The sequence below is a fragment of the Enoplosus armatus genome, chromosome 7, assembly GCF_043641665.1.
Source record: "Enoplosus armatus isolate fEnoArm2 chromosome 7, fEnoArm2.hap1, whole genome shotgun sequence".
In the NCBI taxonomy this organism is placed as follows: domain Eukaryota; kingdom Metazoa; phylum Chordata; class Actinopteri; order Centrarchiformes; family Enoplosidae; genus Enoplosus; species Enoplosus armatus.
The window spans coordinates 15,854,049-15,879,414 of NC_092186.1; the positions used below are offsets into that span (position 1 = coordinate 15,854,049).

Consider the following 25,366-nt stretch of genomic DNA (forward strand, 5'->3'; position numbering starts at 1 on the left):
TATCCAGCTTAAAGAAATATGATATAAATGAACTACACAACAGTAAATAAAGTTAAAATTATCCAACTACACCAACTTCACCAACTACAACATTAAACTTATAATAAAAATAATAATAATGCAAGACTCATGCTAGATAATTCACAGGATATTCTAAGACAATAAAAGTCTCTCAAACCTGTGATCCATGCAAAGTGGGAACTCCAGGCATACTCAAGCTGCACAAACAGTCCTCCCTTTGACGGGGAAAACACAGCTTTGAGTTTGATATGAATCACAATCCCTACCGTACTCCGTCCCTATTTTCAAGACAGATACACCAATATTCACACACATGGATGGTTCCAACTTCGAACAAATGAGACACAACGAAAACATGATGATTATGTTGTTTTTTCCCCCATCACATTGAATTACATCTTTCATTCCTCCACTTCAGCTCCCAAATGTCTCCTATCCAAGTTTCTCCCCGTCAAAGTCGTAGATCCATTGCTCTTCTCATGTGTGATGGACAATGTTTACCGTGGCCATGATAAACTATTTCCTCATAAACGATTTTGTCACGGCCTTCTGCTGGCTGTCATGTGGGATTCCGCCTGCAGACTAAAACAACCATAATTCACTGGGTGTATTTACCTCCTCAGAGGACAGAAGCTTGACAGATGATAAATGGCCACTGCTGACAATCATCAACACATACCGCCCTGTGTTTGCCTTGAGTATAAGTGGCGCCAGGACATGGAAATAAGACTTTGACATATCACACATGGGGAGAGAGACATGGAGAGAAGGAAAGAAAAGAGAACAAGAACAGAGAAAGAGAGCCACGGCTCTATTAGAGATTGGTGGAAATCTCTGATATGTATATTGAGCATGTTTGTTTCTCTGTTTCCACGTGTTGACTGTGTAATATTTTCCTACTGTGAATGGATTGATGCTGTACATGCAAACCCAGCAGGGGAGATGCGCAGCTGTAAATTGAAGATGTTTTTCTCTCCCCACTGCTTCTGTGTGGTACAGTCTTACAGCATGTGAGCGCATGACTCAGAAGATAACACAGTCAGGGTGATGAATGTGTGCCTCCGTACAGCACATTCTTGTATAAGGACATTTTCCACATGGCCTAATCACATGTAGAAAAGTCACCTGCTGCACAGCGTGTGCAATCTTTTATGTTTTTTTCTCTGTAGGTGTAGGCTTGTTGACGGTGTGCATACAGTAGCTCTGTGTGTGTGTGTGACAGGGTGGGCTGATGGTTAGAGAGAGAGAGACTCTCATGTAACTGTTCTCTACAGCAGTCAAATCTCCATCAACTTCCATACATCCTTGAGGAAAAGCAACTCCTTATGGCACCTCTTCACTGGCTAGAAGTCTCTCAAAATAAAAGCTTCTGCAAATGCAAACAAGACTATCACGGTGTCTCAAATCCAGACTACATACTGATTCTAAACAGGTTTTGAGTATGTAGTGTGTTCACACTAGAAAAGTGACAAAGTATTCTCAAATACAGTATATGTTTGAGTGTGTTAATGCACACTGTTCTCCCAGAATGCAATGCACGAAGGAAATGAAGGAGCAGCTCACAACTGAAAAAAATGTTGCATCTCTGAAAAATATTTTGAATTCTGAAGTTTAATTTGCAAAGTTACAGTTTGATTGACATCCAAAGTCACACATATCACATAATTTAAAACTAACTGTTAAAACAGTACACTATGAAGATAAGTATGTACTATGGATCTTAAGAGTCTACAGCATCTCTATCCATTACATGAAAAATCAGTGGGATTACCAAAGTCAGTAGGATTCATCCTCTGGGGACCATGAATATGTCTGTTAAAAATGTCATGGCAATCCATCCAACAGTTGCTGAGATATTGTCGCAGACCGACCAACAAGCTGACATTGCCTTGAGCCACGCCGCTAGCTTGGCTAATAAAGGTAATTGTTACTTTTGTGTAATAGTGCTTTCGAACTACGTGCTTGTAACTGTAACTTCCGATACTACAAAAGAAGGACTTCTCAGCCACACTGAACTCATGACACAACAATTTTAAATGCAGTTCTACTTTTTACCTTCAAACGGATACTTTTAACCATAAAAACACGTGTTTTTTTCCACTAGTCAACATGTCTGTGTAACATGTTTTGAATGTACCTCCACCCCTCCACCACATGAAACAAGGATAATTCCTAATCATCAAGCCTTTCATCCAGGTGAAGTACACCCCTGAACACAATATTAATTAGCACCAAGTCTTTGATCTTCTTCTAACATGGAAGTATGCAGAGTCGAATAAAGAGTAGAAAAACACTACTTTTTATGGATTGAGGTCTTTCCTATTTTCCCCAAATTTAGCCGTCTCATCACAGCCGCTGCATCCCTCAGTGTTGCACGTGGAGTTACATCTGTAGACTGTACAATTCTTGGCAACCTTGTCCAAAGATGTTTTGCTGCATCTTGGATAGACCAATGTGGCCTTGAACAGCATTTAACCATTCACTAGAGAAAAAAAGACAATTATAGTTCTCATCTATGCAACACTAAAGCTATTGGAGTGCCTTTGTACTCTGTCCTTCTTCCTCTATGTGCCACACATTATCTATTTGTCAGAGAATTAGGAGATTAGTCATGTCAGACCTTGCTTCCTTTGTGGGCTATCTGTGAATTACACTCTGTGAAGGACATTTTTTGCCAGCCAGCAGTGAAAGGATCCTTCGTGTTTGCATATATATTTCCCACACACATACTTTGCTTGCTAGTTTGGCACACATGGGGAGTCTACAGCTGTTCCCTACCCTCTACCCTGCCAACAATCATTACGATGGATCTGAAACCTAACAATTGGTTGCATTAGGCTTATGCCAGAAAATGTATTCCTTGTTTATTTAAGTATAACAAATACAGAGCCATTAACATGGTGTGATTTTAACTTCCAAACTTCAGAAGAAAATGCAATTCACCCACAAGATTGAACTTTTCCACCAAATGAAACTAAATCTATCCCTTTAGACAGTTTCAATAGGGTCAAAGTCAACAGCATGACATGTGGAGGCACTTCTGCAGAAAGTTAGTGATGCATCTCATATCCAAATAGTTTGAAAAGGGCTCTGAGGATTTAGATCACTGTCTAGATACAGTATATTTGATTTGTTCAATTTCACCCCTGTGAAAATCCAAAGAACAGGCCGTTTTCAGAATGTCAATGTTGTGTATCATAGCTATCATAATGCTTACATATCCTGCTTCAGGACTCTAAGGTCTCTTCAGAATCCCGTGCACACGGTGAAACGGATGATTCCCAGAGATATCCTGGGGATATTGGATTTCCCCGGCAGATGAAACTATTTGTGACCAATATGTCAATTTTTTCCACTCTGTTTGTGAGGGAGCGAGGAATGCAGGTTCTGACATCTCTCAACCTAAGCAGACACATGTTCTGCTGACCAGCAAAAGCTCCGTTTCTAGATGGGGAGAGATTGCTCTGTGGCAATTTATTAACATCCTGTCCAGGTGACTGGGTCAGCTCAAGGCCTGGCTCACATTTAGAGTAGATTTAAGCCTGGCGCTACTCCCTGCCATCAGATTCACAGCAAAAACCCACCACAGTGTTTCAGACTTTATGCTAATTGTGATTAATATGCATGAGATACAATTTAAAAAAGACTTACTAATGAACTGAAATGCACTCTGCTATCTCAGGTCAGTGTTACATTTGCCAAAATTCAATTCAGTCAGGCAAGATATGAAAGATGTTCAATATTTCATTAAAGTATTAGAATAATAATTAAAAAAATACAGACAAAAATAGCTGCCTCCAGATAAATCACCCAAACGATAACATTTCCAGATCGATCAGCGCTGGCAGCAGCCCAGCACTCAGTGAGCGTATCTACTTTTCACGAGGCATTTCTGTTCAGACTGATGTATATAAGAGCAGGCAGGCAGATGCAGCCATTCTCGGCTCGTCTGTGTCATTCTCTGTTCCTCTGTCTGACTTGAGAAAAAAAAAACAGGACTTATTGGCTCTGCAAATGAAATCAGTTGCTTGTGACACAAGCGTGCCTCCCAGAATTTGTTTATTGTGCCAAGTTTCATTAAATTCCCTTTAAAATAAAAGGGATACACGCAGTGCTCCCTGTTTAGTCACATCACTTAAAATGGTTAAATGTTGAAAGGTGACACCTGCTACTGCAGCCGTGACATGTCTGCACTGAACCATTGTCGTGGTCCAGCTCTCTGTCAGTGTTAATTTTCCACAAGTCTCTTATTTAGTCTAAATCTAGACAGATCATCACCACTTAAAATGAGTTCCTGAGCATGCCACTATTTAGCATAGTAACATAAACATGTTTTATTCAAATGACGCGCGATAAGGAGCACGGGAGGAAGCCATATCCCCCTTAGTGCCAGCAGGCAGGCACGTAGACAGATCTAGCCTCGCTGACTAAATTGTGCTTTTTTTCCCCCTGAAAATTGGCAAGCTCTGGCTCACTAGAGGCACACTATGGTGTTGTCAATAACAATGGCTGCCTGTGGCTTATTTATTTTCTTATCAGCTGTAATCAGTCTGTGTTGACAGTGACATCTGCGCTCAGCAATATCCAAATGCTACCAGTTAAGACCCATGTACATATTTGTGTTGTTTTGTGTCATATGGCTGTAGTGTATAATTTGACATTTGTGTTTGAAGATACAATTGACCATCTAATTTGGGGTATAGTCACATATGTTCTTAAAGAGCTTGAGTTACACTTTTTATGAAGAGTGTGTTTTTAGGGATCTTTCTTGACCCACTGCAACACAACACACAGGACAAGCGTCACAAAGTTCTTACAGCCTCAAAATACACAATTATTTATTATTAATTTATGTATCCAATCCAATTGGTTTCTATATTCTTTGTTTAGGTGTTTGATGTTTAGGTCTGCTATCTTCAAACATAGTCATCTTAAATCTTGAACTGAGACTTACTAAATAAAACTATTGGGGGCTATCTAATAGGACTATTTACAGTTATTTCCTGTAAAACACTGATTGATGAAAGGTTATTCAGTTCAGAGTTCATAGTTGACGAATGAGTGAAAGTTGAATAAAAAGACTCTGGCCTTTTGCCCTCCAGTCTCTAACTGAACAGATAGCTGCTGGTTTTGGACAGCTGTATGACTGACTGCATCTCCACTGAGAAGCACATTTTTCCACTTTTCTGCCCTGCTCAACTGCCGGGTATGCCGAGAGGCGTTTGCCTGTCTGGAGAAGCGACGTTGGACTTGTGGGCAAATGTGCGTGTGTGTGTGTGCGCGTACGACTCTGTGTAGCGTATGTGTATCGTCCATGTCTACCTCTCTCACTTGCTGAAACATATCCGTCCAAATTTGACAGCGCGGGGGCAGACAGCCATGTTGCAGAATTCTGATCATTTAAATGCTCAGAGGCCTGCTTGAATAGCAGAGGTGTTAAAAAAAAAAGAAAGACACACTGAGAGAAAGATGGAGAGCAGCCCTCCACATGCCTCCATATCACATAAGGGACTGCCTGCCACTTTCCTGTGAAAAATAATGCTCACTTGTCAATCTTCCAAGAGCCAGTCAGATAGCCGCCAGTCCCATGGAGACCTATTGAGGTGTATGCTTTGTTTCATCTAGGGCATGCCTCAGAGGAGATCGGAACTGTTGTATCTAAGAATTGCCTCCAAAATGTAGGGGGAAAAAGGGGTACATTTGATACAAGCCCTGAGCTGATGTGCTATCTTCAGTATAGAAAACAAAATATTTACTCATTTGTTTGAACAGAGGGAGACATAAAGAGACACAGATAAATGGGATATGCGTTTGAAATAAAGCTGGGAAGTATGCAAATTTGGATATTTGTCTCTAATGATGACATTACCACACCTTAAACTTGATAAAATAAAAGCTAAAAGGCTTAAAAGATAAATAGCATTTACGCCCTGCGGATACTGCTGTACTTAGTATAAAACACTATTTGAACTGCTATTCAATAGCACCATTGTCCCTGATCCTTTTTAAAAAATGAGATTTATCACTGCCCTAATTACTTAAATTACTGTCTGATGATAAATCGACTAGCACGCGGTTATGTACACAAAGGTACTGCATTCCTCCCGAAAAAGCAATTCTCTGTAGTCCATGGCACAAACTATAAAGGTGTCAAGTGATTTATCTATGCGGCAATGCAAATAAAGAAAAACATACCCAGCAGCTTGAGGACGAGGTCTGCATATCTGTCCGCACAAACATTTCCATGTCATTTTGAAATACACCTCCTACTACAGTGTCATGATGCATAGCACTGAAGCAAACCTTACTTGTGTAACTGTGGAAACATAACTTTACCACCAGAAAGGCCTGTTTTTTCTACATAAAGTTAACAACTAATGACAATGCTCCAACAAGTCCAGAGCAGACGATTGCGCCTTCATCCTACAGCGACCGTGTGGAAAGAGATTCTGTCCTAAACATCCCACGGGTCGTCTTAAATGAGGAGCTTTTTTTTTTATCAGTCTATCTCGTACAGAGAGAGAGATTGAATGTTTTGCAAATTATTCACAGGGATTATAAATCACAGTGGTGTCAGTGTTTCCACCGATGGGAGAGGATGCTCTCTCATTCCTTAATACAAATGACATGGAAAACAACAGCTGCAGCAATAAAACGCTCTGCCATAAAAAAAAGGATAAATAAATGTACAAAAAGGAAAAGCCGGGGCTCATCATTAAACATGTCGGCGTGCGTCTCAATGTCATCTCAATGACTTGATGCCTGTTTTATCGTTGTAGTGTTTGCTTGTTTCAGTCTTGTGTAGCCAGTTGTCAAATTCATTCATCTCCTTCATGTCGTCTTTATGTTTATCTTATTGGATTTTAATTGTTATTGTTTTCCTGTCTGTGAAGCACTTTCTCAAACTCTTGAGAAGTGACTTTTACCTTGCCTGGCGGTGACGTGCAACCTAAAGTGACTTCATTTCAGCATCTTGATATTGGTCAGTCAACGAAACGAACGACTGAATTTAGTGACAGCTTCATATTTCTCAAGAACCCAGGTGTCATAAAGTGACACATTTTAATAATGATGGCAGCGTAACAGCCTATTCGCAGATACACTCAGGAAGACACATCGGCTTGGTAGTTTACCACAAGCTGCTGGCAGATGAAGGGCTATCTTCAGAAGCTTGAATGCAGGGTTTAGAAAGAAATGTACGGTCCTCTATAGGGCTGTCACTCTTTCAAAAAAAATAAAATCAACTAAAAACGAGAACACCAAGTCTGTTCAAATTAATATATTATGTTACAAAACTAAAAATACACTGTTCTGTAATTCATGTTGCCTTCGCAGCCTGACTTGAATGACTAACTAACAGCAAACAGGTGACTTCACAATTTCTGTTTCAATTTAAAATGGTTTGGTGTCCTGTTCTGCACGGCTTGCTAGTTTCCTCCATTTTGCATTACAGAGAACAACAATAACACAATTTGCTGAGGGCAACAAGTCACAGAGTGGCTGAGCTCAAGGCTCGTCATGCTTATACACTATGAATTTTGAACTCAGTAACATCATTACCTCATATCATACCATCATAACTCGTTTAATTTTAGCCAACTTTTTGGGGCATTTTGCAGTTGTTTGCATCTTAACCACTAAACCACTGGACACAGTTTTTGACATGTTCAAACTGTAATTTGAATTTCCATTCAAAAGTGATAACCTTATTCCTCCGTCATGTGCTTTTCGAAATTTAACGATAGATTTTGTGTTCCACCGGCTCAGTATTAATGCACACTAACAGTACAACATGTTACCTATAATAGCCTTCTTGTCAAGGACCACTGTCCAGAGGCAGAAATATACAGCAGTGACACAGCTGTAGTGAAAGGATTACAAGGAAGGACAGAGGAATTTGAGAATCTTGCAAGCCTTGTATTGGTCATGAGGAAAAGCGTGACCACGCGGTGTCTGCAATGTGAGGAAAAGAATTAATAGAAAGTGAAGACAAAACCATCTTTCCATTCATACATTTTCTCTACCTGCTGATGCCTGTTCAGGCTTTATCCATTGTGCGTCTATTTCGATCCACGTTGAGCCGGAAGACTGGAAAACACCTTGGACCAGTTGCCAGTCCATCGCAAGGCCCCCTAAAACAGATAAAAATCTAAATCATACTTACAGACTATTAACTCATTTCACCAGGACGTCATGTCTTTGGAGTATGAGTGGCCACTGAGGAAACTCACTTTCAAATAGAGAAATGTGAAAATATTCAACCCTGGATGTTTGTGAGGTGACAGCGTTAACCACTGAACCACTACTGTAACCCCTGTGTATTTTGGATCTTAGCCCAAACCAAAGTGCTGCTTTATTATTTCAACAAATATTTTACTGCAGTACACAGCACACTGTGACCTTAATCCTCGAGTCTGGATCAAAACATAAAAACTAAAAGAACCAAAGTTACTGGAGGTTTTTTTTTCCTGTGACAGCAGTGATAAAAGGGCTAATAAATGACTGATGAGGGATGATATTCTCCGACAGTGACTCCTTCCCAAGGCGAGTGTCACCCTGTTTCTCTCTCCATTTACTGCACTTTGTCATTATGCAAGGCAGCAGCTGAGATGGTTAACTACACTATGGCCGGGTGAGAACGTGTGGTGACACTGGCTAATGAAGGTGAAACACAATGACACTTCATTTCCACATTAGCCTCCCCCTTTCCCCTCCTCACTTTTCTCTGCGGGTTCACAGTGACCTGATCCTCCCTGCTCATCTGTGCCCTGTGACAGGCTCACACACACTCGTGTTTTTATTAATATATTTATGGAGGACTAGATATATTAGGGTACACTGTGAACAACAAGTCACATCCTTTAACCGTCAACGACTTTCTGTTAAATTTTAAAAACAGTATAACCTTTGGTCTCAGGTTGTGCTGGGATTGGCTTGTGGCAGTGTAACAGTGCAATACAGAAGCTTTGCAAGGCAAAGTGCATGCAATGTGTGAAAATCAATAATGATTGCTTTCACTTGTGATGTGTTTCTGCAGGTACATTAACTTATACCATTAGCACTGCACACCTGACCTCAGGTTTAACCCTGACCTTAACATAAGGCTAATTGTAACCTTAAAGGGGAGGTTTTGATTTTGGACAATTGTGACATTTTTGCCAACTAAACCAGAAATAAGACACATAATTGGCATAATTTATGTTGCCTGGATGTCTATCTAATTAGCAGCACTTGTCATCGTAGTAATATACACCTTTAAGGACAAGGCTGGTGATGTTCTATATTGTTTAGCTATTGTCAACAAATCCCATGAATGACCCAAATCAACAATGCGTTTGTCTTCAACTCAACACTGTCTGACTTCCCCAGCCTGTCTGTGGCACATTTGTTCCTATATTGAAGATGTAAATCTTTAAAACCGGGGAATGAATATACAGTATAAACTTTAACGTTTTAAAAAGACAACGTGCATTGATGGGGACTATTTTCAGCCAGTATTTATGGTGGCAGGACAATATATGTGGGCATTGACTCACTAAAACTACAGTGCTCATGTTCATCACAATGAACTTATCACAGTGCAATGCTGTGGCTCACTGATGTATTTTTAATAGTTTTTGGACAACAAAGGACATCTATGGCACAGAGGAAAGAGCTATATCAGGCTTTGGATACATCCTTGTTAGTAGGGTCACCCTTTAAAACAAAGACGAAAGGCTCCTCTCACTAAAATACATTCTTAAAATAAAGTCAATAATTTCTCCATTAATTTACCATTTCAAACTTTTTTCCCTCATCCTCATTCCTGGTCTGTTTTATTTTGGATTCGGCTTCTATACCTTATGAAGAGAGAACTTGCTTGGAGCTGTAGCATCCACATAGCCATAGGTGTATGATAACATGATAAGACAGTGATTGAAAGACACAAAGTAGAATCATGAGGTTTTGGACACTGAGCGGGAAGAGGTGACCCAGAGGAGCTACCTGGGGCGGTTGAGAGTGTCAAATCTGAAGGAAACTGATAGTGCAAGAGTGGAGAAAGTCAACTGATGTTGACTGAAAAGGTTGGATTTTATTTATATGATTTATTTTATCTATATCCATGGTTTTATTAACACTTTGGGTTTAGGGTGGAGTATCACTGCTGTGACTGTAGCAAACAGTAGTAATTTGATGTTGAGTATAAATAAGGAACAAGTGAAACTATAAAGCATTAACATTGAATATTGCCATAGAAACATGTGAACTCAAATGTAAAACATAACTGACAGAACTGTTTAAGCTAATTGAGTATTGAATGAAGAACTAAAGCAGAATGCATAACTCTTCTAGTAAGGTGCTGGCATGTGTATCTGAGAATGGGAGAGAAGAACCAATTCATGATTCTGAGGCTGTCTTTTCAGTTTTTGATTCTAGGATTCAAAGTTTCAACATACTTCACTTCCTTCAGGCCAAAAAGCCACTAACCATCTGAGTGGCCTATATAGTGTAGGACAGGTGAGTCAAATCAATGAGCAATCAGCATCAGCATAGAATCAGAGTCCTTAGAGAGGTCTTTCATAGCCAAAACAGGCCTTCAGGCTTCTTTTGTCCACATTCAAGGAACTAACAAACAAAATCACAGAGTGAAATCACAAAGTAGATCAAATACCTTGTACATACTGAGTCCAGATGAGGTTTTAGCACAAAAACAATAGCAATTGGTCTAAAAATGGTCTAAAACTCATTGGTCCTCACAAAGATAGGACAGGAAAACACACAAACACAGCCAAGTTTCACATTTTTAACCCTCGTTAGGAGCAAGCAGTCATATTAGTCAGCCTCTACATTAATCTTCTACAGTGGAAATGTTATATATATTGGCCCCCATTGGTCAGAACATTGTTTCGGTGCCAGTTATTGATACTTCTCCACCCACCAGAAGTGTCAAATTGAAATGTGCAAAATAAAATACAAAGACTTTCCAAAACAACAGTGAGTGAGTGAGTGCTTACTCCAGAGATGGCTGGATTCACAAACATGGAAACTTTTGCACCTCTTGTCTCTTTTTGTCTAAACTAAATGTTCATCATACATTTGTACATCACGGTAAAAATGGACAAGAAAGACTAGATGCAGAAAAGTACGCTGAATTAGGCCTGTAATGTCAAACTTTTCTCTTAATCCTCTATGAACATTTAAAATTTCTAGGAATGAGTTGTGGGAGCTCTCTGTCACCTGCTTGCACTGTTACAGGATTAATTTCCTAATCCTTACTAATACTTTCACTTGCAAACATTTTTAAGACAGACAAGTGGCCAGTGCGCGGCACGGCTGTTCTAATATTAATTGACTGCTGTCAACTTTTTCTAAATGATGTAATGGATTCTTCAGATTGACTTGGAGCAGACTCATGATACCATGTACATGCTGTTGTAAAGGCTGGGGAATTAAGCATGGAGTATATGACCCCAATTAGCACTTATCTCCATTACTTGGAGCGCTGCAATCCCGTGAGGCGGATTTTAAATGATCATTGTCAGTCAGTAAGAGACGTCAGAGAACTTTGAGAGTGTCTCAGTTCGTCAACTTTATCTTGAGAGATTTGGCTTACTCGTTATAAAAAGTCATTTTTGTATGCAGGGAGATGTGGTGTTTCTTAAGAAAGGATAAGTCAGCAGTTTCTTTTACTGGGTTGTGGCTTAATAACACTGAGTTGCTGCTGAGGGTGTTGATTAGATGCAAAGGTGAAAAATCTACGATGCTGGAAAAAACTAACAAACCAATATATATTCATGAGGTTAATTACAGGATGTGCTAAAATGATACCTTTTCATTATGATGCCCATTGTCAAATAGCAGCTATCGCTGAAAGGTGTCAGATTACAAATCAGTGCCAATTATAAAGATATTATGAGTCAATACTTTTTCTTAGGTTGGCAGGTTTGTGCTGTTGTAGGAGCACTAAAGTACACTAAATTGTTCTGAGTCTGCTGTCAGGGAGTGTTTTTATTTACTGTTTGTTACCTCCACTGTGAATCAGCTTGCATTGGGTGTTAAAAGACAAAATGAGGTGTGGGGGACAGCTGTTGGGTAAAAGTGAATACACAGTAATTCATGATGCTGACTGTCAACTGTGGAGCTTTTTTTTTCAGTGGCTGCAAGAACAAAAACGTTTTTATTAGACTGAATAATATCAGTAGGAAGAGACTCCTTTTTTTATCATGCATGAAATCATTCATACAACGAGTACTTAAGAAAATAGCATATTTCATAAATCATGCAATGATAATCAGAGTTTGCAGGGCACAGTGACGCCGCTAAAAAATTCCGTCACAGAAATTATGTCTTTGCATCTGAGATATCATTGATATCAAATTTAGCGGCACAATCTAAGTGAATGGCACAGCAATTTGGACATGTTTGTTGATTAAGTTAAAATTCAGCACACTCTGAATCAAACACTGGCATGTCGTTCTTTAGCTTCATTTCTTTTTTTTTCTTTTTTTCTTTTTTTACCAGTCTCTGATTTCTCGCAGATGCTAAATTAAGCCATTAATCAAATCATGTTTTCGAGGAAGGTGCAAAATGTAAAGTAAATAAAACACACTGATTGCTCACTGATTTACTATTGTGTTTCACAATTGGTGTTGTTATATCACTTTCAACCAACAAGTGGCTTGTAAACCAGCTCATGCCAAGAAACACGAACAAGAGCGGCATTTCAATGCTTTCTAATCACCTTGCTTATTATTCAGAGTGGTCCATCCGCTGTTGATTACTGCCTGTGAGCAAATATGTACAGAGGGTCTGGTTAATCTGCGGTGCTGTTTTAATCAAGTGGACCTTTGTTTTTGTCCAGTCGTCTAGTTTGTCCAGCAGCCTTGCATGCTCACATGGCCATTATGTATTGATCACAGCAGAGTGAGAAGGAATTCTGTTAGACTTGACTGCTTTTTACCTCCTGCCTCACTCATCTACCTCTACTTCCTTCCTCCGGTAGCATTCAGAGTCTAACCGTAAATCCTCAGAGCATTTTATCCTGCAGTGGCTACAGTGGGCACCCCCTGTCAGCTGCCCTGACCCCAGCGGACCTCTGCCACTATCGACCAAGTGACCCAGTGTACTGTTAAGAGAAAACAACATTTCCTGCAACTGCGGCGAGGTCCCTGAGCAGCGAGAGAGAGCGGCAATGTGACTGACACCGGGTGACAAACACTTTGAACTCAGACAACAGGAAATTAATGCAAGGAGTGCAGCTCAAGGCACAACACATCGCAGGCGGCACACTTAAATTGACACTTCTATCCAGATGACACATGTTGATGCTTTGGCTGTGGCCTCGGTTCAACTTGTGATTCTCTGCATCTGGTTGTCCTCCAACGCTGCTGGCACACTGGCCACATAAAGACAAGACTCTGCAGATACTGGAGCTGCTCTGTGAATACAAATGCAAGTAGCTTTTCCATCCCAGAACAAATCTCAACATGGCATCAGCAACTCTACAAGCGTAAAGGAGGATTGGCAGTTGTTCTATGAAATTGCCCAATTTAAAACGCAGTTTGCACATGAACAGTCTGCGTCCATCAATCATTACTATAATACCAAAACACCTTTCAGTGTTGGCTGTGATAGCATCTGGTTTTTGGCCTCGTAGCCTCTGGAATGTAGGTGCTTAACCCTGCATGCCTACTGAGCAAAAAAACTGCATGTTAGTATTTTCTTCTGCCCTGTTCCAATTAACCCCTTTAAAATGAACCTCCAGTTCTGATATTAATGTTTGATTTCAAAGGTAGTTTCTCCCAAGTTGCACAAAAATACAGAAAAATATATTGGCCACCCTATGTTCCTTCCAAATATCTACTGAAGATCTAATTTATCTGATCTGCCAGCCACAGCTGTAAGCTATAACATCAAAGTGAGTCGTAATGTGGCTCCTACATGATATCACCTTCAAGCTGAAAAGGCCCCTGATGTAGTCAAGACAAAACAACCATTCAACATCTGTTGGGATCCCCCTGGCTCTGCTTTAATGCATTTGAACAGAGCATGTGCGGGGGGGGGGGGCGATTGTAGGTCCCGCACAAGAGAGACAGCACAATGAGAATTTACCATAATGGCTGCACTGCGTTGTAGGCTTATGCAGGCCACAGTCTGTCATTAAAACCCCAGGAAGGACATCTGCAGTGGCGGCCAGACTTGTGTTGTACATAAAAGGTGAAACTAATCAATCAGGCAGCAGCGCCATCATAATCCATTACACTCAACGTTATTGAAATACATTCAAATTAAAAGTCTATTTCCACGGCTTCTGCTGGAACATGTAATAGGCACCATTCATAGTGCTGAGTGTCAATACCATGATTATCACAAATAAGCTCAAAGCAATTTAGCCTTCAGATTAACAGAGGAATGGCTGGTGAAGGCGGAAGCATGCCTGACATTAGACCATCTGATCATTTAAATCTATTTTTGATTGTTGGAGATATGAAACCCCGGCTCAGATATCATTAATTGCTTGTCCTCCCTTTTTCAGTCAACATAATGCTTTCCCCCTCTTCCTATCTGCAACGTGATCCATTCAATCTGAGATGTAATTTACATGATTGGCAAGACATCTTATTGTTATCTGTACGACATCAGACATAAAAAAGTTTAAAGAGGAAGCTTTAAAGGTCATGCCAGTAATTTCATCAGCTAAGAAATTTACTCTGGATTGATTTCAGGGCTTTCCTTTAAGAAGGAAACAATGGCACCGCACTCTCGTACTCTTCTGTTGCTCCATCCTACAACTTCCAAAATAAGGTTTTACACTCGTATTTTCAGGAGGATTTAACACATGTATTTTTTTTTAAACGCCATCAAACATACTTACTAACCCTAACCCTTGTCTCCATATTTTCCAAAATGGTTATTTCAGTTAGATTTTATTTCTTCAATCGAATGTATATTTATATTTGTCAGCCGACAAAGCGGTGCTGTGTGCTGGTACTGCTGGCCATGGGTGAAATAAACTGTTGATGTGCAACTGATTCCTTGAAATGTATTCTCATTTTAATAAAATGAAATCAGATTAGATCTCACAACACTTCACTCATGCTATATTGAAACTGACCTGCAGTTCAGTCAGACATTAAATTATACAACGCACTGTATATTCTGGCTTTCTTCAGGTGGGTTTGTCTGTCCCTGTTTCATTGCTTTAGGAAGAGGTATAATTGTATTTGAGCATGTGAACTCGGTGATTATCAATTACATAAACAAAAGGTGACCTGAACCCAAATGATTTCATAAACAAGAGGAGCTGTTTGTAATTTTTAACCCTTGTTGAATAATTTCTAATCTTAGAAAGAAGATGTGCTTACAGGGACAAAACTTTCTGTTTCTGTGCTCTTTTAACTGAGGAGAGAAGTGGAGCAAGATGTGCAAATGGTGTCTTAACCAATTATTGGACTAAGACAAACTGCTGTACAAATAGGACAATGACATCACAAAGGCAAGGAAAGTTATATGACAAAGATCACAGACAAAAAAAATGTTGTTGGAGATGTATGCTCGCTCACAGTTGCCGGGACCCTGTGGGACCACTTGGCCAGGATTAGCATGACAAGTTTCCTCTGCAAAGGCCCTTCTGAATCTTAATGAGAAACTACAGTCCAACAGAGACATTCATAATATATTTTATATCTTGTCTTCATAGTTTCCTTGCACCTTTGCCACCAGCAAGGAAACTCGGAATCAATATTCAGCCGCGATGCACACCTATACTCAAGGTTACAACTGTTTTCTGTCTACTTATCAATTATAAACACAGTACTGGGCCCATCGTCTGCTTTATGGATCCCATTTATGTCCCAATGCGAATGATTGCGGTTCCCAGACAAGGTGTTGTGAAAAAGTAAAATCAATAGATCTTGATGCCTTAATCATCTTAAATAGAAAATATAATGCATATTTATGCAAATAGATTCCCCCAACATGTACAATTCACAAATTAACACATATTATTAAATGTTCTCTAGTAAAGGCTTTTATTCTAGCATGCCGTTACTAGTTTGTTCTTCATGGAAATAGAAATGCTTCTGAGCTTCAAATAATTTATGATTTGTTCCTGGAGCATGTGAGCAGGTTTTACATTTCATTAATTCAGTTTTTTTTTTTTTTTGGCCAAAGCGTAGACAAGATGTTCAGTAGAGAGCAAGAAATATCTGAAGTGTTTTCCTGATGCTTTAATTTTAGAAAGTGACCTTCAAACTAAGACTTTTTCTCCCATTTCTGCAGACAAACCAACTGGTGGGCGATGGCTGGGAGTCAGAACTCAGTAAACAGTGTGGCTGCTTCGTTCACATAATCTCCCCCAGAGATTTTTTTTAAATAAATATTTTAAGCAGTACCTGCTCTTGTGAAGGTTTTCAGTGCACTTCTTTTATGAGAGAAATGGCTGCTGAAGGATACACATTTATTATTGAGTCTTCAATCAGTCACACGACAGTCCCTCTTACATTTCATCTTTTGGAAGCTCGAACAATCACGAGGAAACGTAACAAACTTCTGTTGTGTCATGTTCAAGCTTAGATGTCAGAGGTTGCTGGTCCACTCCTATTTGAGTTTAAGTGTGTTTTCTCATATCTCTGAAGCTGCTTATTTCAATAACAACAGCACGTTGACTGTAAAGATGGAAGTACTTACCCTTAAGAAGTAAACACCGTAGGTGAGCGGCCATTAAGTTGTTCCATATTCCCTCTCTTCTCGCTGAATGATGATCGAAGATGTTGATGCTGTGTGATACAGCAGCATGATGGATTAGTTTGAAGGAGTCTCAGCACGTGTAGCGTGAGCATAGTGAGTTATCTATATTAGCCTGCAGAAGCTTGTACAGGAGATCCTGTAGTTATTGCTCGAGGCGTCCCTCCAGCAAGTGCCAATGAGTTTATCAGTTGAATGTTAGATTTACTGATGAGACAGAGTCTCTCTGCTGTGAAGTATCTGAACACAGGAAGTGAAGAATGCACTGTCCCTGTTTACAGAGAAACAATGTGATAACTCATACCATGCCAGAATTGTGTTGTACTCTTCCTTAAACACTACTGGATGTTTCTGTTTTGTCATGTACTGCATGCGTTAGTCAAAAATATTCTAATATAATCTGTCAATAAATAATGTTATACAGAAAGGGAGAATTTAGACGATTAATTAATCTATTATTTGATCTAAAAAGTTGTGCAGGTCTCTAAATGTTCCTGTCAGATTGTACAGCCACTTGCATCATCATGTTTCTCAATCAGCCACAAGATGAAAACGAGTTTGTCTTACAGGATGATTTGAATGGTTAACTTGGTTTATCTCATCAAGTATTGAGATGAAAGGGTCTGCACTAGGGGCAAGGCAAGCCACACTAGCTCTCTGAGAAATATAAAAGTCTGGGGATGAATGGGTGACACCTCCATCTGATGTGTGTTGTTTTGCATGGAGATTTGAGTTTATATTTCTCAGTACTATATGCTGAAAGGCTGGAGTGAATTACTTTTAAATGCTTCAAACCTCATTCCTTTTTTCATTGTACATTGCCACATACTCACGTACCTCATTGCTGCTCATTGTCTGGCTTTATTCTAGTTTGAACTCACTAACGAAGGCAGAAGGATGCTAGTAATGTGTAGTAAAGTGTTGATTCATTTTTATTTAATCTTGACCTCTCAAATAAAAGGTTTTAATACTCACAGTCCTCCAGAAGTCAGCGTCTGTACCACCAGAGATCCCACTGTTTGATACGTTTCTGTGAGTAGTCTGGTCTTATATGGTGCATTTATACTTCAAAAGTCATAACACAACATGCAAGGATATCCATTAATCTCCATGGCTATTTCAAGATCCAACTATCCTCATGTTTTTGTTAGGATATCTCTTATTCTGATTACAAGGGCTTCTGCAGGTCTCACCTTCAAACCCAGTCATAAGAATTAGCTGTTCCCCCTTGAGGTAAATTGGAACTCTGTATACTGGCAGGGAATTCTTTATTTCATCTTTTTTTCTGAGCCAGTCGCTCTTATCCTTTTTTCATTTGAAATCCTGCATCTGGTAATTTCATAATTATGGGAGGGAATTATAACGAAGGCAGCTGGAGCTGCAGGTTAATTGGATTTTTCACCTCGACGGGACCGGATCTAAGTCGCCCATGGGCCGCAAATCTGCACATTTGAAGTTGGGGACAGGACAAAAGAGGCTGGGGGAAGAAAAGAGTGAGCAGTTAAAGGGTCCCCTTTGACTTCAAGAGTTTGGGAAGTTACTTTTGCGCTGCCAGTTGCTGTTTGTGGCTTGAGAGGTTTTCCTTTGCTTGTACACAATCGCTTTCATCCACGTTGATGGCATCTATAATTGGCACTGTGTTTTCCGTTCACAGGAGTTACTGCAGTGGTTGCTATTGCAGCCGCTATTGATAACCTCACAGAAATCCCCAAGGGTTTGAAATGGAACTTCTTAAACTGAACTTTCAACAAATACATGAATGCAGACTGGCAAAAATGGCCGCAGTCCTCCACATTTTTGTATGAAATATTGTTGTGTATAATTATTAGGGCTGGAGGCTTACAAATTATATTTAACCCTTCATTTTTTGTTTATGTGGGAATGTAGAATCAAAAAGTCACGGAAGTGGTGATGATGTGCACATATTTGATATCTAATTGAAGTTGATGAAGCTTGTCACAGTTGATCTTAAACAGATGATCAGTTAATTAAATATTTATTAAATCCCTATGTGACCAAAATACCAAGTGCTTTTAGGAAAAGTCTCATTGTTTTCTGTCTCCCACAGAGGACACAAACACATATGGGAGACCTTCGGTGCATTCAGGGATTTGGAAAAACTACACACACACACACACACACACACACACACACACACACATATATACACACATATATATTAAGTCTTTCATCAACAGGAAAATCTCTTTCATGCAATTGCATCATATCCAACGGAAATTCCTTAGATCCTGAAAATTGCCTCTGACTCGACAACCACAAATATCCATGTTTGGTCACACATTAGTCTCATGCCTCTGTTTAGTCAATAACACATTCGTCTTTGGCAGTTTCACCCCGATTCTGCTGACAGTATTCTCTACCTCGGTATCCAGGGGCCCGACTCGCTCCTCTGTGGGAGCAACCGAGCTCTCAGCCCCTCGGCTCCTGGCCTACTTCTGAATCAATGTTTGACAAAGGGCAAGTCTCTCCCTGAGCAAAAGACGGGGAATTAGAGAGGCTCTCGCTTGGTGAGAAGGCCACACGCAAAGCTAGGGGGTGCCCGGTCCACATTCCCTGTCAGACAAATAGCCAATCCAGGATCGTGTTTCCCTGCCCTTAATAAAGAAAATAAACGTGCAGTCGGGTTTATCTGCGTCTAAGGTCACCGTGTTAGGACAAACAAACTGCAGTTAGAGAGAGGGGTAAGGAAAGGGTTGGCAATTCTTTGTTTGTCTGTATTTGAGGAGAGTGACTACCTACATTATTAATGTTAATGTGTACTTTGTATTTTACAGTTTAGACAGAATCCTGCGCTGAACTGAAGAGTTGTCTTTTCTATTTCAGGTAAACAAGCAGAAAATGAGGAGTGACTCATGTGATTTATGCTCTCAAAAGCAATGAACAAAGACAAACTCGCGGGTTAGAATAACTTTTGACAAGGAGACGTTGCTTTTAGTGAGTACTGCAGTGAAAATGTTAAAGTTTAACACAACATTCTGCTCACAAAAAGGTAGATTTTTCCTGGGTGAAGTGTGGGATGAGCCTTCTGACATTATTTGATAACATGAATCCTCTCTTTGTAATTACTTTTGTTACAATTCACAGTACAATTTGTTACTGTCTAACAGAATATCTCTAATTTCTAATATTTGTAATTTTTAACAAAGGATTCTTTTAAAAAAACATTGTATATTTAAACTTTTTGGCTCTCCTACACAGATAAAATGTTGCTGCACGTTTTACAATGCAGGATGGAAATCAATAATTTTTTTTTCTCATTATTATGCACGTCATTATGTCTGCCATTTCAACAGTCAACAATCACCTCAACACTTGATTCCTAACTGACATTCAAGGGGTCCGTACAAGAGATCACAAAAAAAGAACATAATTCTTCTGTGACAATTTGTAGCCTCAGATAATTGCACAAAATGTCACATAATTGTGGAAAAAGTCAAAACAACACACAGCCCACACAGCATTATGTGCACCGGCTCTGACATAAAGTGCATTTCTGCTAAGTTCTGAGTCATTTCCTTCAATGCCAAACGGTAAACAGTGCAATTTCCAGCTACCCCGCTGAGAGCTGTCACTCTGCCTCAACTGGTGTTATATTAAAATGCTTCGTAAATTAGCATTACCTGAGGCATAAACCGTACAACAACCGACTGTGGGCTTCAGCAGCAGCAGTAGCAGACATTAATTAGAGCAAATATGTGTCATACTCGGACATATTATGTGTAATATATTTCTACAACTGCAGCCAAGTGTAACATTGACCCCTTGTTAGGCCCATGGACTCGTTTCCACCCCTCCACGGCATTAAAGCCAACATCTTACAAGATTTCCGTAGCGTCGGGCTTTTTAATGGTGCCAGGACTAGTGCTCATTCAATAATATACTAAGTGGACAATGCTGTGAGCCAGTGTCATTTTCGAACCTTTATTAGTGTTACAACCACACAGAGGAACATTTACAATGCAATTTTCCTACCTGAGTTTCTCATCTTTGAATCACATGGAAAGATTTGGCTTATCTAACACATACGGTGAAATGAGCTCTCTCTACTCTGCAGTGATTGAAGTAAAAAGCAGAACAAAAAGCAAATAAATCCCCTGGAAGAAAAAAAATCACCAATTTACCTTTCAAGGTGCTCGGGACTTACTTATAACCTGAGTCAAAAGTGTATTTTGTCCATAGCAAAATAATTAAACCTGTTTTCTCAAATAGTACCAAAACACAAACCATTAAAAAGCAACTGGCATTTGACAAAAAATCTCACATTTATTTTATTTGTTAAACAAGTGTTGAACTTTACATCAGTCTTAAGTGATGAGCCCCTTGGTAAAATGTTTACATAGAAAACATGAGCTACAGTACAGCATGTATACCAGTGCTGGAAAATATTCACACATTTCCCATTTATTTTTTGGAAAGATTTCAATAAATAAAATGTCCAAACCCAGGCGGAAGAACTACATTTATGATAGAAACTTTATTCTCAAAAGTCAGCTTCATTTGCGCTTGCCCCTCACTCTGCCATGACTGTTAAAAAAATCTATTTCATTTAAAAAAAACTGTGCAATGCATAAATCACTTAACTGGGTTTTTGCATTCCCATTCTACTAAAGTAATGATACTTTGGCAAAATCAAAAAGACATATGTCAATGGGCGATATCGATGGAACTCAATAAGCAAAAAACACTGTTCACAAGTGGAAAAAGTGATAATGCATCTTTGTAATTTGTTGAATCCTCCTTTCTTTTCATAAGCTTTTACGTTCAAACATACTACCATGAATGAAGTGTTGGAACCATAAACACACTGTATAACATATGTGCAACTTCTACACAATAGTCTCTCAAACGTTAAATTTGCAATTAAAAGGTTTCTTCATATTTACGGTTTCCCATGATTTTTTATTTTACACTAGCAATACAACAAAATATATATTTTAGCCATTTTCCTTGACAACAGTTCAATGTACAGTTGAGAAAATATAAGGCCAGGGGCTTGATTGCTAGTGGTTATACAATCCAGACTTCATGGTGATGGAGAGTGACTCTGGGCAACCAGGACCTTATATTCCTTTTCTAACAGTCTGATCAGGAACATCTTACAAACAGAGTCCATGTCCTGGTCCAGGGGTGTTGTTCCGTTTACAATAAAAAAACAGGCTTCAACGAGGATGTTGGGGAGTGTATGTACAACCTTTTAACCGAGAAATTGCTGATCTGATGTAGCCGGTAATGTTTCTTTTTGTTTTTTTGTTTTTTTTTATTTTTTATTTTTCGTACCTTAAATTTTTCTCAATTATTCAACAGCAGCAGCACATTTAAATACATAGTTGGCTTGTCTCTTAAAATTGAAATTCGACTCTGCATTTTATGTACAGTCTCATTTTAACTCTGCACTGCCATCACTGTGCACCAAGTCTGTAGGTCTGCAGGGAAGGTGGGAAGAGTGGCATGTTTGGGGACCAGGAGATGGCAATGCAGCTGGAGGAGGGGGAGGGATTGGAAATGGCTAGTGTGTATGATGGGGCTTCTAAGCTCTCTTCAAAAATAAAACAAACACTTCCCTTCCCTTTACTAGTGTGTCCTCCAAGAGGTCGGGGCTGCAAAAGGACAGGAAGAGGTTTGGGGATTATTTAAATACATTTAAAGGCTTGTCACTAACTGCATCTGTCCTTCCCGTACATCGCCTTCAGGGATGCAGCCCTCTGTAGTAATAGGAATAATGTAACCATCACTGCTCCCTCGGCCTATCTGGTAATAGGCTTGGAGCTGGTGGCCAGCTCCTAAGTTAGGCATGCTCTTGTAGTAAACGTCCTCATTCTCGCTCCCCTTGGAGGGGGACAGGTCCTCCACTACGTCGGGGCTGCTCTCGGGGTACGGAGAGTCCCTCAGATTAGGCATACTAGTGTACAAGGAGTCTCTGTTTGGAGACTGCAGACTATCGTCAGGGTTGGTGGGTGTCAGCTGGCTGACAAAGGTTTCAACTCCCCCATCGGTCCTCACCTTCTTCTGTGGTGCGTACAGAAGCGAGTGAGTCCGCTGGGGGATGAGCGGCGCCTCCAGCTCCTGCTGATGGTGCAGCTCAAGGCCCACTGGGTCGCCCACGTGCACCAAAGACGAAGCGTCTGCGACGATAGCGTCGTCTTCGCTGCTGCTGCCGCCTATTACCGTCACCTTAGGCGGAGCCCGCTCCGTGTGGTGGTGATGGTGGTACTGCGGGGGCTGCTGGTGGTGGGGCGGATGATGTAAACTGGGGTGCTGCTGCTGTTGCTGTTGGTGGCTTTTGTTACAGGCACGCAGGTTGTTGTGTACTAGTTCGGAGATGATCATTTTCTCGAAGGCAGCATCGTCCAGACTGAGGCCGCAGTCTACTACCTGCACACTGTCGCCAAAGTCCCCATTGCGGAGTGAGTAGCTATTGTTAAAGTTACCATTTAGCGGTAGAGTATCCATTGCACTTGTATCCCTCACCGCACTGTTCAGTGAGTGCCCTGGAAAGAGAGGAACACGTGAGGGATTTTACATTAGTCAATCAATAAGCATTAAATAAAGAAACTAAAGTTTAATGCTGTTTAGGATGCAGTTTCACATAAAAGACTCAAATTAAGCCATGCCGTAAATCCATTAGTTAGGCACAATCCTTAACATACAATATATATGCATGCATTATTTGCAATGAGAAATCATTTTACTTTCTCAAATATACATTTTGACTCTCCCTTTTAAAAATGGCTTTATAATAAACAGAGCAGTGTGCATTTTAGTCTGCCACATAAGTGACAAAGCAATGAAAAAGATCCCAAACAACATTAAAAAACAAACTGAACAGTAATCACCATCACAACACACCGGGCAAAAGTAGATGTCCACAAGTATGAAGCCACAAACGGGCAAGCTACAACACTTACAGGTTCTCTAGCAACTAATAGGTTGGATGTGCCGAGGGGAAAGAAAAGGACAGAGATGGGAAAAGATGACAAAGACAGAAAGGGAAAGTAGTCATGTATCAACATGGGACAGCCATCTTTGTTCTCACTACAAGGGGAGCCCACAAGCAGCACTCCACCATCACCACACACAGCAGGTGAAAAGACTCACTTTAGACAACTCACATCATGTCTGTCTGCTCAGGCTATCTGGTCTAAGAGCAGCTGATGTACAAAAGAAAGTAAAATGATTTATTGTAACATGAAGAAGAATCACTCAAAAGAACAACAAAACGTAAAGTAAAATCTTAACTGCAACTTAGCAAGAGCAAGGGTTCAGCAAATGAAACAAACAAGCATTAAATAGCTTTTACTTTTATGAATTAAATAGCCCACATATACTTTTTTTATTTTTTGGGTTGTTTTTTTTTGCGTTGGTACACTTTCTGTCCATTAGTGGGCAGCTTGTGTACCCAAAGCTGGCAAAGGTCAGAGCTTGCCCGCAGCCCAGTGCTTGGCATCCGTCACAGTGACAGTTCCCAGCGAGACCCCGGTCACTAGCAGAACAGCTCAAGAATAACACAGCCGCTGCAGAGGTCAGACGCAGTCATGTTAGGAATTTCTCAAAGCATGGAGGTCATGGAAAACAGCAGCAAAAAGGATAAATATTAGCTATGCCGTGATTGAGAGAGGAGATAACGGAGAAATGTGCCCTGCTATGGCTAACATGCCTCCTTGTAGAATAACAGATGTAAAAATTAAGACAAAGACTGATGGGATATTTTACAGCAATGTTTGCCTTTGTCCACAAAAAAGGGGGAGTCATTGTGAATGTTGGAATCATTTTAAAATGGTAGTTTTTGTGGAGCCTGTTGGAGATTAGGGGAAGTGACAAGAAAGTTCTGAAAAAAAAAAGAAAAAGAAAATAAGGGAAAATTAAACAGCTGCTGCCATGACATCCATGTGTTTATGCCTGCTAGGAGGCAATTTAGCGTCCAGACAGGTGTCGTCTGGAAAGGTGTGAGGGGAATACTACCGGACACTGAGACTGCCGAATGCCACAGGAGGACAGACATTTTGGGAGAAAAGAAAAGAAAAATAAGAAAGAAAGGGGAAAAAAGAAACCTCTCTTATGAAAACGCTCCTTTCTGCCAGAAAAAAAGCAACACATCTTTGGTCGATTAAAAATCACAAATTAAGCAGAAGAGAGAGAAGCAGAGTAATGGGCATTTGCGATAAAGCTGTCAGATCTTGAAGATGACTCCAAACGAATAGAGAAATATTTTATTTCTCTTCAGATTAGAGTAGAATTTGGGGTAGATAATTTTGTGAACCACTTGCTCACTGAGTGTGTGTTAATGGCCTAAAGTAAACCAGTGATTGTGCCAGGGTTTTTTGGTTGTTTTTAATAAGCATGCTGAAAAAAATTTACATTTGATAGGCAAAGTTAAGTTTTACTCCCATACTTGTCTCTCTGTAGGTCACTAGAGGGAAGCACAGGGGAAAAGCACAAAACATGACAAAAGATGCCATTTCAGTTTAAAGTAGAAGAGCACACATAATCGCAGCACAGTCTTTACAGTGTGATATATGCTTAAATGCCATGTGCAATTGAGATATAGTTATTTTTAAAAAAGTTTTTATGGGTATCAGCTATTACCAAATATATCTATACA

At 40.0% G+C, this 25,366-nt stretch overlaps 1 protein-coding gene across 1 annotated transcript in view; it reads right to left on the minus strand.

The window, feature by feature from the left end:
• Positions 1–20,674: 20,674 nt before the first annotated feature.
• adgrl2a (adhesion G protein-coupled receptor L2a) overlaps positions 20,675–25,366 on the minus strand; it is a 72,583-nt gene continuing 67,891 nt past the window's right edge. Inside the window, exons 22-23 of the mRNA XM_070908621.1 lie at positions 25,157–25,174; positions 20,675–23,255 (exon numbers count right to left, since the gene is read on the minus strand). Coding sequence (XP_070764722.1) covers positions 22,408–23,255; positions 25,157–25,174 — 866 coding nt within the window. The 3' untranslated portion in view covers positions 20,675–22,407. The remainder of the gene's footprint in view (positions 23,256–25,156; positions 25,175–25,366) is intronic.